Below are 16,466 nucleotides of genomic sequence, written 5' to 3' on the forward strand. Positions count from 1 at the left end.
TTCCTCAAACGCTGGACGTGTCTCAGTGAGTGAAGTGAGTGGTTTATCCCCCTGCACTTTGATGAAGATCTGTGCTCTTTATGAAATATACAAAGGTAAAGGACGTGCTGAAAACAACCACTCACGTGTCTGACCTTGACTTTAAAGAGAAGCGGCATGTGAGGCCACTGGTGCGCGCTCTCCTCCGCTCCAGATGTGCACAGATGTGCTTTCACAATATAACATTTGAGACTTTACCACTCAGTGGACAAACCTTTTCTTTCTGACAGACTTTGTTGATCCACTTTGCTCTGCAGATGGCATTGTCAGGGAGCCGACAGAGCAGCTAAAGTCGCCTCTAACTATCTAATAGTGTGTCATCACTTTCATTGAGTTCTGTCAGGCATCTGGTGTTGTTTAACGCTCTTTAGGGTTCCTGACAGCGACCTGCTCTTTGCTCAGCTTCCCGAGAGGCTGAAGATGTCATTCAGCGGGCCTGAGAGCACGTCTAGCAGCGTGCAGCTTGTAATTGTTGTCCCTGCTACCTTTTAAAAGCATCACAATGCTGTCTGGCAGCTCAGCGCTATCTCAACTCTTTATGTTTTAGTCATAGTTCAGTTTAGTTTATTTAATTTCATTCAGAAAATGAAAAGAAAGAGGAATAATCTTAATTATCCCAATTAATCAATTTGAATAGCATATAATACAAAATAACAATATGCATAAGTCATAGTCATAAAATAGTCATAGTCAAAACAGCACATTAATTTGTGAATATGCAAGTTATCACTTTTCATTGTAGTTCCTTCACATAGTGGTTTTAATTGAATTTTTAAATGTAATGTTTGATTCTTTTTTTGTCCTGTAAATCATAAATAATGGTAAAACAGTAAATAATGAAATCAACAATACAAAGAGAACATACCAGTGCAGTAAAATAAGGTCGATTTATACTAGAAAATGTGGAACGTTACGTAGGTACATAAGATAAAATCTTCTTAAAAATCTTCATACATAAATTGCGAATTATGGGACGTTTTACTGATCAAGTATGAAATGTAGTCACCTGTTCTATTACGGATGGAATATTTTTTTTTCTCCCATATGTCGAGTACTGTAGCAGAGTTTTTAAAATGGATGAGCAGCTGCAATATTTTTGTCACATGGGATGTCTTCTAGTACTGGTTCTTTGGAGGATGAATATTCCTATGTGTGAAAGTGCTTTTTCCCTCCCTGTAGTTTATTATGGATGAGGGGGCACTGTATGGTTGTCATAACTCTGCTTTATCTGCAGCCTGCAGTCAGACAGCCCCACTGAGGGGGAGTTCACAGTTCATAATTGATCATCCTTCCTCTCCCTATCTCCTCCGTTCTGCTCAGGATAAGAAGAAGACGATTAGGAAGAGAAATAATAGGGGGCACACATGGCCACTCATTTCCTCTGTTTCCAATAAGTTTGGAGAAACTCCACGGCTGACCGTAGCCGCTCTGTTCCTCATAGTCTTAAACCCTCAGTGATGCTATCTTTCCTGATCTCCACCGTTGCTCTTCTCACTCTTTTCCTCATCATTTTTCCCCTCTTCCCTCATGTCTTCCTCTTCTTCTTCTTCTTCTTTTTTTGTCTCCCGAGGGTAGAAGTGCATGGTAGTGAGATAAGACGAGATTAGGCTTTTCTGTCAATTTGGCATTCGACTGCGTGATATCCCATGAAAGCCACGTCACTGAATTTAGGGGTGTTTTCATGCTCCGACAGCCCTGACTATACTTATACAACTTAACTGCAACAACACATGTGTTTTGCATGAACAGATGAGATCACGAATAACAACAAAATATGGATACTATTGAACATTGTTTGTTTCTCAACATTTAACCAGGCCTCTAGATGTGAACCTTCATTTCACACATGTTGTTCCATCAGTTCCACCTGCCATCCACTCTACTGCTGTCGACATGTAAGGTCGTTTTCACACCTAATAGTCCGCCAGACTCGGTACGATTGGGGATTCAGTTCAACTGGAGGTTGCAACATTCAGCCGGGCTGAGGTTTGCTTTCACGCTGCACTTTATTGAATAACGTTATTCCCCTCCTCGCCTGAGGCAGCGCTGCTGCATCAAGAATTACTGAAGGAGAAGACAAGAGAAACAACGACTTACCGAGCAAACACACTAGGATTTGAGTAAGAAGGGCCGGATGTGGTCTGTAAACATAATCCAGCCAGCACTTCACCTTTTATCCATGTTTGATTTTGCATTTTATTTGTGTTGAAGTTTAATATCAGGGTTTAATATTTGGTTTTTTAGAACGATGATCTATCAGCAGAAAAGTTTGAAGATATAAAATCACATACATCTTGAGCCGTAAACGTTATACATATCTTATTTACAGTTAGGTTGGAGTTTGTAGAGGGAAAACAAAATAACAGCTCTGTGCACAGCTGGAGATTGTCCAGTCTGACAACAGCCATACAAGAATAATGTTGTTGTTAAGCAGATCCCCTGGAGCTGTAAATGTGACCAACAATCTCCTATGCAGCATCCTTGATGGGATCTGAATCAGATTTCTCTTTTTTTATCATAATTCTGTCCTTAAGCTCATGAAATAGCATTTTTATCAAGAATGATGTAGTATGATATTGCTTTTTTTTCCACTGCCATCTCATTCAATTTGACTATTTACTTGGACAACTGCCCTTATCCCAGTATACAAGCACTAGCAGGAACTGTATTTATTGAAAGAAGTGTGTCAGTCTGGCAATAAGCCCTCTTTCAGGTTGTTAGTGGGTGGATTCTGGTTGAGCTGGTGGCTCACTGTTAGCATGTTGAGGGCCATTTCAAGTTTTCCTCCCATCCATGAACACATTTTCAATTATTTGAGCTGGCAGAGCGTAAACTTGGTCTCGTCGTCGGTGCAGAAATGTTACTGGACTCGACCTTGTCACGTTTTTCTTTCTTGTCGTGGCCTCCTCCTCTGTGTGTACAGGCTTCTTCTGTTATTTCTGGGTCAAAGCTGAGGTTGTGGGGACTTTGCAACTTCATAAATGCCCTAAAATGGGTAGAATGATGCAGAGGAGTGAATAAAGAGCTGTCAAGGAAAATTGCCTTTGGTAAAAAAGTGAACAGAGGTCAAAGGAAATGAGATGTGCTTGCTTTGTTTTTTTGTTTTAAACCTTGGGGTTGCTAATTAGTGAAAAACAGAGGGATTTGGCATTGATGGGGTGTTGAATGATGAGGAACTGAGGGGTTGGTCAAAGGAGAAGGAGGAGCAGAAAGGGTCAAACAATGAATAAAAAAAAAACCTTCCTTTTTTCCACTCCGCAGCAGATGAGAGAGAATGGGGATTTGGTGTCTTGAGGGATTGAGCACAAAACATGGAGGACAAAGCAGAGGGGTCAGGGGAAAAATGCCAAGATGAATAGAGGATGAGGGATGTGTTATTGCTTTTGACTCCCGTCCTTCCTCACATAAAGCACTGGAAATGAGGATCTGGCGCTCCGGGGGGGATTGTGAGAAACAGTGTGAGGTGATAGGTTGAGGTTGCTGGGATGGTTACAGACCGAAACTTGAAGTTTATGTAGTAAACAACAAATGATTCACTGCCGCAGGGCGGTCTGAGGGTTACAACTTACTCACTGCTTCTGGTTCCAAGTGGAGGCCACACTCTGCTGTCCTCAGTACTTGTGGATAAGTGTTTCAGCTTGAAGGATCATTTTGTTAATGATGTATTAATAATGATGTCCTTAATAAGCCAATCTACATAATGTATTTTTTTTCAAGGTAAAACTTCTGGAAGAGTGTGTTAACATTGTTGATCTTACTGTTAGAGAGAATCTATTAGAGAAGCTGATTGTATTTATGAATTGATGTAGGACCAAGTAAGGCTGCATAATTCAATTCATTGATTACTGCTTTAATTGTCCATTAACTAGTTTTGGTTCTATAGCCTTGGGATTTTAGCTTCTTATGTTGATATGTTCAAGTTTCTTTGCTCTTTTTTCTAGTTCCAAATGAAGATATCAATCAATTTTGATTGATATCGTAATTTTCAGGTTTGGTAAAAAGGGTGATTATTTTTACATACATTTAGATACATTCTTTGACATTTTATGATCGAACAACAAATGAATTAAGCAATTGTTCATGAAGATAACTGGTAGTTGCGGCCATACGTCCGCGTGTAAGCATTGGAAGTCGTACTCGGTCGTCTTTCCTCAGAGAGACAAAGACAAAAAAAAGGACATCGGAGCATAACAAAGGAAGAAAGCTGCTGATTTGTCCTCAACAGGTGTCAAGAGGACGGATCTTAAAATGATTCCTTTCCTTAAGCATGTGTGCTTGTAGACTGGTGCGTGTGTATTTAGGTGAGTGTCCTGGTTTGAGTTGGACTCTCTGGATATTCCTTGCAGTAGATGTTGCTCTGCCTGCCCTTGACTGTGTATGTTGTGAATCTTAATTTTCTTTTGGTCCAAAGATCTGCCTTCTCTCTCTCTCTCTTTTTCTTTTTAACCAGTTTTCAGCTTTTTCTCTCTGCCCTGCATCTTTCCCTTTTCTTTTGCCTTGTAGTTCAGTCTCCTTCAGGGTTGTTATGCAGTTGTTTGGGATTTACCCCCCCCCCCCCCCCCCACACACACACACACACACATGTTTGCCTCCAAAGCCAGCAAATGTATTCCTAGCTTAGCCTGTTTAGAAAGTAGATACCTCCCTTCACAGGATATCATCCAAGGTTAAAGAACCTGTGAAATCCTTTGAGGGTGTTTTTATTTTTTTATTTTTGACGGTATCAATATCCCTTTATCCCCCTTTCATTATATTTACATCTATAGTGAATTCACTCATACAATTTCAACTCTTTTTCAAGAACACCAAATTAAACTTCACAGCAGAGATCAGATGTATAGATCTTTGAAATGGATCGCTGTGTGTGTCATTGAATCTCAAAGGTGACTGAATTTAATGAATCCACAGAGCATCATCTCGATGTCGGAGCCTACTGTATGTGTGTGTGTGCTCCGAGCTATGGCCATTTATCAACCTAATTAATGCAGATGATTACCACTATACCTATAATGCCTGTATAATACTCTGTTTAATCACTATTGATCACATCTTGCGAGTACTCGCAGGCCATAATGAAAGTTAATTGCATTTAAATAAAATCCAGTGAGAGTCGTCAATGAACTGTTAATATCTGTAATATTACCTTTCCCTATATTAATTATGTGTTATGGCTTGTGTATGTATGTATGTGTGTGTGTGTATGTGCACAGCCCTCAGTCTCAACCATCATCGCCACTGAACCAGAAATTAAAAAGTTTATTTGTTTCATTAAAAAAAAAAACCTTAAAATGAACACACACACTTTTAGAGAGGAAGAGAGAGATTTAGGCTCGACCTGGCATATGGACACAAAGCACCCACACACACACACACACAGATGGCTGCTGTGCAGACATACAGAGAAAGTAAAAACCGTCTTGGCTGGTGGCGGTGTTACCTCCACCGGGGACAGTAAACGTCAGCTCTCATCTCGTCACCACATGACCCTCAGAGGATGAGCAGAGGATGGATAGAGATCCATTGGATAGAGTGAAGGAGAGAAAGAGAAAGATTGGGTCCTAGGGCTAAAATTAGCAGTGATTACTTCCCCCAAGGTTTTGCAAGGACATGCAGTGACATGTTCAAACACACATGTACACAGCAGGCTAACACAAATATAGACACACAAACCCTTCTCCTTCCTTTTGGCTACTGGTCTGTACTGTTGATATAAAACGCTTTACATTAACCTAATTTCTGCTCTTTTCAAAATTGTGGTTATTGCGGCAATTTAAATCGCACTGTTGCAGGAAGCTGTTTATTTACCTCGCAAAATCTGTTGTTTGTGTACAGTTAATTGTAAATAACTTCCAGATATTGAAAGATATTCTGGAAAAGTGGTCAAAAGCACTTAGTTACAGGACATTTTCTTGCCCTTTTATGGTTAAAATAAGCCAAAAAGTCCAGACATTTTGAGGCTTAGGTGTTAAAGGGCTAACATACAGTGTATTGCTTTGGATATGACTTACTGGGACTTAAATGGACAGGCACGTTTTTATTTCATTTTTGATATGGTTGTTTTTTTTTTTTTTTTTACAATACATATTCTACAGTAAAAGATGACACAATGGGTTTGTTGCTACTGTTTCTCACATTATTTATTCCCCCTCATCCGACCCCCACCACTCTCCCCTCCCTCTCTCATCCTTCATCTTCTCAGGAGATCTCCGACTATGACCTGCAGGAGTTGGTCATGAAGTCGATCGGTCGGCTGACTGTGGTGCGACAGACGTTCCCCATGCCCCAGAACACAACGCAGCGCTGTGTCAAACACAACCACAGGATCAACACGTCCATCTGTGACCCCAAAAACCCTAAGGCCCAGCAGCTAGAGGTGAGTGGATTGTCTCATACAGCCGGTCAGTGAGCTCATGAGGAGTACTATTCTCATATTCACGGCAAGTTTCGTATTGAAAGTAGCTGCTGCAACAAGTGTGTGTCGTGTATATTTGGCTCGTAAAGAAAACGAAGTTTATTGTTAAATATCAAAATATGCGAAACTTAACCGTTTTAAATTTAACTGAACTGATTAAAAACTGCAGGAAGAAGGTTTCTCACTGAAAAATATTTCCTGCAAGCTCACACAATGTTCTGTTGTTGCCAAAAAGCTTCTTCCTAAAGCCAGGGTTACTGTGGGGAGTTGTTGTCTTACTGGCACTTTGCCCTATCGCAGTTTAATTACCTGGAGCAATGGCCGCTGAAAGAAAACAAACTTAATCTGAATTAAGACTGCTAAAGAGCAGGACGCATCATGAAACTTCGGTTGAGTCATTTCTCTAACCAGAAGCAACAGGCACTCAATTATGATCAAATGTATTACTGCCCACAAATTGTATCTGTGTAAATGACTTAAAAAGTGCATTTAAAAAGTAGAATTTTGGTGATGCCGCACGCTTGCACACAGACATAAACTCAATTGCCAACTTCAAGCAAACAATGTACATTTAACATAATGTGGAGAGTGAACGACACTGGAGAGAAGAGAAAACCCAACAGTTCACACAATGAGCAGGTACTAGGCAGAAAAAACCTCGGGAGAAAAAGGAAAAATGGGGGACAGGCAAGGTCGAGACAGAAGAAAGTGACCAGGAGCAGATGCATATCAGTTGCATTATGTTATGAGACGGTTCTGAAACAGTTGTGACATGTTTACAGTACTGCAATGTCATTTATACAAGCAGTAGCATAGTAATATCGAATTTAATCATAGCATAATAATAACCTCGCAACTGGTGTCAAGATGAGGAGGGAGAGGAGAGAGAGAGGAGAGACAACAAGGTTAATGTCATGTAATGATATCATATTCATACCCTGAGTGAGAGGGGGGGAGTGTGTGTGTGTGTGTGTGTGTGTGTGCACCACAGGACTTCCACAAGCAGGGGTGGGTGGTTCAGGTTTCCCTGAGCCAGCTCTAACTATAAGCTTTATCATAAGGGAGGTTTAAGTCTAACCTTTTAATACAGAGAGAGCGTTCCACCACCCAGACTGACACTGGGAGCTGGTTTTACTGGAGAGGAGCCTGGTAACAGAAGGCTTTGCCTCCCGTTTACCTCTTATACTGTAGACTCTCGGAATCACAAATACGCCTGCATTTCGGGACTGAAGTAATCTGCATTCACAGGGCAGTTCAGAGAGAGAGAGAGAGAGAGGGGAAAAAAGCAAAAAAGTCAAAAAAATAGCCAACATAGTCAGTAACAGCAGACAGATTACATATTTTGGAGATGGCGGGATTGCCTCAGGTCATTCATTATTCATTTGGTAATGAATTGCAAAGATTTTAACAACCTGCAAGAATCGTGCCGCACAGTCGATCGCAAAATAATACAAAGTGTAGCAATCCACTGCCCCAAAAAATCATACGTACAAAAGACTTTTAAGATAATATGTCACAATTTTTGCTCTTCCGGAAAGCTCCGCAGGCTCACCTGAGATGTGGGTCAAGACTGGAGGGGCAGAGACAACTAGCACTAGACACTAAGTGGAGCTTTAATGTCTCATTCCCTCTGCTTTATTGGCCTTTGCTATGCAGCAATGTGTACACCTTGACTTCAATTGAACTTATTGAAGACTTAACACTGAAACACACCATAGAATCATCAGTTATTTAAATCCCAAATAAATGACTGCATGTATAAAAAGCTGCCCTGATGCTCCAATTCTGTCTATTTAAACAGCTCCCAGTGTTTTAGTACAACCTTTTTTTACCATGACTCCTGATTCCATAGATTCCAGTAAAGTCTCAGTGATAATGATTGGATTTAACATGAGCTGCTTATGTGACCACACAACTCAAAGTGGGATCACGGAGAACACAGTGACGGCTTTTTTTCTTTGTCCTCATACATTTGCTTTCCTTAGTAGTTTTCTTTGTGTGTGTGTGTCTCCACGGGAGCACGGCAATGTGTATGCAATTATCATCCCCTCTCTGTGTTTATGTGAGTCATCAAGCTGCCATCAAACAGCGCGTGGGTAAAGGAACACACTCTTATTTAGTTGTCACGACAAAAAAAAAAAGAAAATTGAAATCAAATGAATGTGCCGTTGATTTATGTGGATGCACAAGACGCCCATGGACACATTTTGATGAAAGTTGAAGAAGTACGTTCCTCATGTTTATGGCCATATCTCCCGGTCAAATCCTAAGGCAGTTCCCCACTAGATGTTCACTATGGGTGGAAGAGAGTGTGGTATGTTGTTGTGTGTGTGTGTGTACCTGGTATTGCTTAGGTTGTGGGGACCTAAATGCATTTACACAGTCACATTATGGAGTATTGTCTTCCTTAAGGGGGACAAAAAGCAAGTCCCCATAACATTTTAAGGTGTTTTAAAGTTAGGCTAAGGTTAGTGTGAGGGTCAGGGTACTAGTAATTCTGGTTAAAGTTAGAGTAAGTGTCCAGTAAATGGATGTAAGTCAATGTAATGTCGTCATGGAAACCAGTGTGTGCATGCTATTCATTACAGTCATGGGCAGTGTTTTTATTTGGCAAAGACGGTGAGAGTAATTATTGTGTTTGCACAGTTGAGAAACACTTTACACACATTCATTTTGACATTGTGTGTGTGTTTGTGTGTGTGTTTGTGAGAGGTTGAATTAAAGAGAAAAAGGAAACAATGGATCACAGAGAGAGATAAACATAGAAAAAGAGGAGGCAGATCAGCTCAGCGGTCAGAGAGTGGCCCAAAAGCCCAATTTCACACTGCACTGAAGCACATCTGCTCAAGCCGACCACACAAACACGCACGCACACACACACACACACACGCACACACACACACACGCCTCGGCTTGCCTGAAGTGCAGAGAGCCCACTGATCATTGAAGTTCCCCAAAGAGACCCGTGGTAGAATCACTTCAATTTCCAGAGAAAAAAGGATGAGGCAGATGGAAGGAATGATAGTCAGACAGAGACAACTAATGAAACACTAAGACAAAACGGTGGAAGTGTGTTTCCTTTCTTTCTGCTGTTGTCAGCATTTCAATGAACACATAGATCACTGGAATTCTTTTTTGATTGCTTTTTTTCCCCCCATTTAATATTTCTAATCTAACGGTGCAGTCATTTGGTGCTATTCATTTCAAAGCATTGACACACATGTCATTCAGTAACAGCACATGATTTGTGATGCATTTAAATATTTTCCTCTTTTCATCCGACTGTTTTAAATTTAAATGACTGAAAAAAAGATTATTAATTGACAATGCATTATTTTGATAATTGATTAATTGGTTTGAGTGTCTTCTTTAAAGAATTTTCAGCTGCTTAAATGGGAATATTTTCTGGTTTCGTTGCTCCGTTTGACAAAGAAATCCTTTAAAACTGCAAAATGTTGGTGTGTGTGCAAAACACGACATCTGAGATCATCATTTCGAGGTTTGGGAAACACCAGTCGACATTTTAAGGACCAAATCATTTCTGGATTCATCGTGAAACAATCGACAGGTTCACCGATTTATGAAAATAATCCTTAGTTGCTGTTGCAGAGCTGAGGGCAAACATTCTTATGTTAGCATAACAAACGCTGAACAGACGTGAAAATTCTCTGCGAGTGAATTGCTGCGTTTCTGCAGTAGAGAAAGCGAAGCCATTTCCTACGCGTGTGCTCTTGTGTGTCATTGCTGATAAGTGAAAGGCATTGTTACTTAGCTAATGGCTTTTAATTCTATATAATTGTGCCACTGTGTGTGCATTAAGATTAGTGGGTATATATCATACGCGTGTGCACTGACTCACACCTGTTATGGTCAATCTGTTTATTACACTCTCATTAACATGGAGGCAAGAGACCCAGTAGATCACACAGTGATCAATCACGGTTTTCTGCCTCATGCCTCCGCCTCATTCTGATGCCGCTTAGGTCTGAGTGCATGTCACCCCTAAAATGATTGTTCTGTGTGAGGAAGTCTTTATGTGAAGTGACTGTAGGGACGTGTTACAGATACGGCTGGGACGATACAAGAAATCAAAAACTTGAGTATCTAGATCCAGCCGTTTTAGACCATGTATGAGCTGTGAAGCTGTCAACGACACATTTGTGCCGAGTCATTTCAAAGACATAATTCTCCAACTGTGTCATAAAAAGAAGTAATAAACAGTCCAAACATGACTCAGCTAAAATGGTTTTGCTGATTTTTTATTTTTTATTTTATTGACATTTTTACAGTGAGTGAAGCATTTGACATGTAGGATTTTTTTGGATTATATTGGATTCTAAATTTGTATCGGTCCAATATCCGATGCAGTGATTTTGACCAGTATCGGACCGATACCGGTATGTACCGATATCGATGCCCAAATTTTATATTATTGACATTTTTACAGTCTGTGCAGAGTGAAGCATTTGACATGTAGGATTTTTTTGGATTATATTGGATTCTAAATTTGTATCGGTCCAATATCCGATGCAGTGATTTTGACCAGTATCGGACCGATACCGGTATGTACCGATATCGATGCCCAAATTTTATATTATTGACATTTTTACAGTCTGTGCAGAGTGAAGCATTTGACATGTAGGATTTTTTGGATTATATTGGATTCTAAATTTGTATCGGTCCAATATCCGATCCAGTGGTTTTGACCAGTATCGGACCGATACCTACTGATATCGATTCCCAAATTCCATCTGGGAATCTATCTATCTGTTTTTTCATGTTTAAGGAGCAAAAACAAACAAAAAAAAAAGAATAAGAGAAACAAAACATGAAAGTCGCACATCCTCAGTCAAGCAACTTCTTTCTACTTAATAATGCATAATGTGTATTTTCCCCATCTCTTTCTCTCGGCTTTTCCTTTCCTGTAGATTACCAACCGCTACATCTACGACACTGTGTTGCTGCTGGCCAATACCTTTCACAGGAAACTGGAGGACAGGAAGTGGCACAGCATGGCCAGTCTGAGCTGCATCAGAAAGAGCTCCAAACCATGGCAAGGAGGCAAGAGTATGCTGGATACTGTTAAAAAGGTATGGGAAAGAAAAAAAATAAATAAATAAATGAACAAATGAAGTCTGAAAGGAGGGTATAAATTTTGTATGTCGCCGTTCACACTTGAATACCACTGCGTGAATGCTTCTTTCAAACCAGAGCGTGTGCATGATATAACGTCCTCTTGTGTTTACGGTCTCATACTCCCGAAGAGTTCATGAGCTGTGACATCATTTTCGGAAATGGCAGTGCCCATGGAGGCTTTTTTTTGTTGTGTGTTAAATGCACAGTGTGACAGTGTTTTTACGTCATGATGCCTTTGCATTTTTTCTTTCCTTTTCTCTTTCGTCCTGCTCTCGTTGTCATGATATCTCAGGAATGCTCTCAGGGGATTTCTTTCATTTTTGGTACAATGATTCACTTCTACTCAAAAATGAAGTCGTTTGAATTTGAAGGTTCAAAGGTCAAAGTCAGTGTGACCAAAGCTGTGTTTCCACTGAGTGGAACGTAGACGCAGTGAAATGGTGCAGTACGGTCAGGATGGAGGTAGACCGGCTTTGGAACAACCTACCTGCCTAGTTCCTTCAAATACACCAAGTATTGATTTGAGTTAGATTTTACAGCATGTTTGTGCACCTGCCTAAAACCTATAATGTGGGTATAATTATAGAGTGTACTTTAACACAGTATAATTAAAGAAATCAGGAACTTATCAACCCTTTTTCATAGGGTTATAGTCTGTTAAATGTATACTCGACAGTTGGTCAAACTCATTTCTTTTTTGAAGTGTTGTTGATCCTAGTGACCCAAAGTCACCTACATCTATTCTCAGTTTGAGGACCAACCATCTGTTTCATCAGACTCCTGCCGTGCTCTACCGCTGCGCGATGTTGTAGCCGTGTCCGAGCCTGTTAAAAATAGCTCAACAGTTTTGTTTTTTTTCTTGAAACGCAAAGATACACTTTATTCTAAAAGGCAATCTAAATATATTTGAGGGGGAAAAGTATCGCCTAACAGCAGAAAACAACTTTGCACGGCTGAAGCTGAACCTTATTTCCTTATTTCCTCTGTTGAAAGCAAAAGCATTTGCTCACTCTCTTTTCCCAACTACAATATACACTCTAAACACAATTTCCATTTTTGTCCTATTTATAGATGAGTCCCATGTGTGCTTTTTAGCAGTGGGTAAAATGCTTTTCTCCCACTTCATTTAGAGAGCACATATTTGCATGTCAAGACAGTGTGCTCATTACATAACATTTTTGAGAACAAGCACTATTGTTACTTGGCAGAAGCAGTACTAGTTAAAACAGGCGAGATACAATCATGGCTGCCAAATTAATTTATACTTTGGCTTCTCTGGGGTTTAATTAAAATCCTCCATGGATGAGGAATGACATGGTGGTGGCTCTAAATGAGGCAACCATTCTTTGTAAGTTTGCAGGACACACATGTGGTATAGAATAAAGCAATAAACACAACACAAAAGGCAAAAGTAAACAAAGCAGCAGATGATGGCAAAGGCAAAAACGGAGAAACCTAAACAAAACGAAAAATAAACCTGAAAAACATTTTTCTTAAAAAAAAAAAAAAAAACAACCCAATAACTAATTCAAACTAAATGGTGTGTTTATAAAACTAACTCAAACTGTAGAAGAATTGTAAACCTTTTGGGTTCATATGAAGTGTATTTATTTTTCCAAAGGTTTTATTTTCATTCATAATGAAATGTTTTCAATTTGTTTTTGTTTACAATGGGGGACATAAGGCTATAGCAAGGTAAACATAACATTTCTTATGTAGTTGGTAGATGTGTCTCATGAGGGTTATTTATTATTTATGTTATGTTCATGTGTCTTTAGTCTCTTTGCTATTTGATTTTTACCTTTCACTCTAACTGCAGTCAACCTCAGCAGTATAATGCACTTTTTGCACTGCAGGCTAATTTCTTCTTTATCTTTTGCAGGACACAATACTTACTATGACCATTTTTGCATCTTGCACCTGGCAAATACTTCATATTACAAAAAACTAACACTAAAACTAAATTAAAACTAAGCATTTACAAAAAATATGAACTAGCAAACAGGAACTAGGAAAGCGGAATCCAGCAAGAACTACAACAAGAACTCCAAACTGAATCAATGTCATCCAGGACCTGGAGTAAGAGTTTGATAATTATTTCAAGTGAAAGTCTGAGACATTCTTTCCTCCTCAGCAGATTCATGACCTTAGTGCTTATCAGTTTGAATGACTCCATACCTTTTTTTTTCTAAAAAAAAAAAGAACACATTCTTCAATCAGCAAGTTATCCTCCGTTTCTGAACACTTGACTTTTTGGAGATAGAGGTTTTTCATCCTGCTGCCGGGATTTTGTGAATCTCTGCGTTTCACCTTGTGTTTGGCAACACTTTGATCACTGTTCAAATCAAATGGATCAACACCCTCTGTTTTGGTGTCAATAAAAGAAAAAAAAAGAAAAAAATACTCCGGGGATGGCAGTTTGACTGAATGATGAGGCCAAGTGAAATGCTAATTAAGGATTAGTGTCAGACAATAATAAATACAGCGTGATGGCTTTCATAGCTATCTTTGTAGTTCACCTTGAAATCAGTCTGGGGTTTTCATCAGCCAATCCAGGCTGTTAAACCAACCCTGATGTCTCAACAGAGCAGTGTTGAAGAGCCCTGAGCAGTAATATAGTTCACTTCAACAGCTTGGCATCACACTCAATCGTTTCATTTTCCGTTGCATCAACAAGAGTGAGCTTTACTTACTGTCTGTGCCTGTGTGTTTAATCAGTGTTTTGGTACCTGGTGCCATTCTAAATACTAATTTGCAGCTATTGATGTTGTTATCTGCTGTTCAGTGACTTCATAGATGGTAATAAGTTGCAGAGAAGCGTGCGTTTCATTTGTTTGTAGACTTTATCTCGACCCTCACAGTGGCTGCTATGCAAAGCGTCCATATTTCAGTGTGAGGAACTCATTCAGAGTTCATTTTAAAATTTACTGGGACAGTAAGTCAGGCCTGCGACGCAACCCGAAGAATCTCATAGAATAGAATAGAAAAGAAAGCCTTTCTTGTCATTGTATAGGAACAATGAATGCTTCAGGTACAGAACAGTGGGAAGTAGTCACGCAAACACAAAAATAGCACCAAAAACAAAGAGTTTTAGTGCTTCACTGCGTGCCACTATTTTGAGCGAAAAAGCTTTCAGCGTCCGCGCTCAACTCTTCAAGATTAATAATGCCTTTACTGAAAGACAGGGACATTAACTTTATTTTTATTTTGAGAAGCTTTCAAACACGGAAGTCTTTTTCTGTCCTTTTGCTCAGTCTTCTACACTAATTATTCCAGGCAATGCTCATTTGCACCTGGCACGAGTAAAGTAAAGGTAATAGTGATGAAGATGTTGTTGCCAATACTGAGGGAGCACAATAATTAACTGACTCATTATAAAAGGTTTAAATAAACATGAACTGTATTGTGTGAATGCATGCGTGTGCATGTCTTCCTTGGGGGGGAAGAAGCAATTAAATATGGAAACGTTATACTTGTATGTTGAAGCAGATGAATTACCATATGGCATATTAATGCTCTTAATGGATCATATTATATATACTATATGTCCTTGTTGGGTATGTACACCTACACACATGAATATGAGTTAAGATAAAGTCAATTTTGCTCATTCATTGCCTGAATTTGCTGGAGAGATTGCATCATTTTATAAAAGCGATTAGATGATTCAGAATTCAGTTTCATTTTGAACAGAAGGCCATCATTTATTTTTTATTTTTTAATAGACTTTTCAAGTTGTTACAAACTATTGCAACCGCAGTTATTGTGATGCAGATCACGGCAACAGTACGACTAAGTATCGCATTTACTAAAGAACCAGCGACGAAAATGCGCTCAACTCCATCTTGTCCTTGCAGTTTGGAGTGAGCGGCCTCACGAGTTTCCTGGAGTTCACCGACAACGGCTCCAACCCCAACATCTTCTTTGAAATCCTGGGAACAAATTATGGAGAAGACCGAGGAAGAGGAGTCAGCAGGGTAAGTACTTGAAACAGCATCCCTGTGTGGTGTATTGTGGAGGAGGGGGACAGGCGACTCATTTTTGCAGGAGACTCATAGAGTGGATTTACATAATTCTTACATTTACCGGGGAACGTCAGTGCACCTGCTCTCTACATTATTTGCATCTCATTCAAATTCAGGTATTTTTTGTAGCTTGTGGCTGTAACTAATATGCAACGGGGCTTCCCTTTTGTATTCACATCTTCTTCTTTTATTAAGTCCCCCCCCCCCAACCTATAACTTCACAGTTTGCCGGCGTATTCTTTGATTTCCATGTCTGGTTGCTTGTTTATTTCTTTTTAATATAGCATCGACCCAACAACTTACCTTTTTGCCCTTTTTACCTTTTATTACCACTGCAAACAGTCGAATTCACCAAGAATGGTAAAGCAGGTATATATCATTTCTCTCCGAATCAGAGAGAGATATTTCACCTGTGAACTTGTCGACATGGTATCATGATATTTATATTATTATTATTATTATTATAATAATATTATATTATTTATATTGTTTATATTGTTTTATTCTTTTTGCAGTTCACAGATAAAACATAATCAAGACAGAAAGATTACTTTGGTTGCCCTTACAAACTTCAGTACAATGGTTTGTGTGTGTGTGTGTGTCAATTCTGCATCCTGACATAATTGCTTCAGTTGCCCCCTAGACACATGCATAATGAACTTTAATAGGTCTCCTGAATGATACTCCTCCCCCTGACAAACATTCGCAAACTTATCAGTCATCTGCACATGTGCAGGCGTGGTTGTGTTGTTTCTTTAAAAATAAATGCAAGGGACTCTAAGCTCATGTCCTAAAAATGGTGAATGTACAAATACACATTTGCATTTCACAAATACCACACACACACACACACA

General features: G+C 39.5%; 1 protein-coding gene across 5 annotated transcripts in view; it reads left to right on the top strand.

Annotated features, from left to right (window-relative positions):
• grid2 (glutamate receptor, ionotropic, delta 2) overlaps nt 1-16,466 on the top strand; it is a 370,055-nt gene that overhangs the window by 235,653 nt on the left and 117,936 nt on the right. For all 5 annotated transcript variants that reach the window (XM_058636042.1, XM_058636038.1, XM_058636039.1 and 2 more), the window contains exons 6-8: nt 6,239-6,412; nt 11,380-11,541; nt 15,445-15,564. In XM_058636042.1, coding sequence (XP_058492025.1) covers nt 6,239-6,412; nt 11,380-11,541; nt 15,445-15,564 — 456 coding nt within the window. The remainder of the gene's footprint in view (nt 1-6,238; nt 6,413-11,379; nt 11,542-15,444; nt 15,565-16,466) is intronic.

Source organism: Solea solea, chromosome 8 (assembly GCF_958295425.1).
Source record: "Solea solea chromosome 8, fSolSol10.1, whole genome shotgun sequence".
NCBI classification, from domain to species: Eukaryota; Metazoa; Chordata; class Actinopteri; order Pleuronectiformes; family Soleidae; genus Solea; species Solea solea.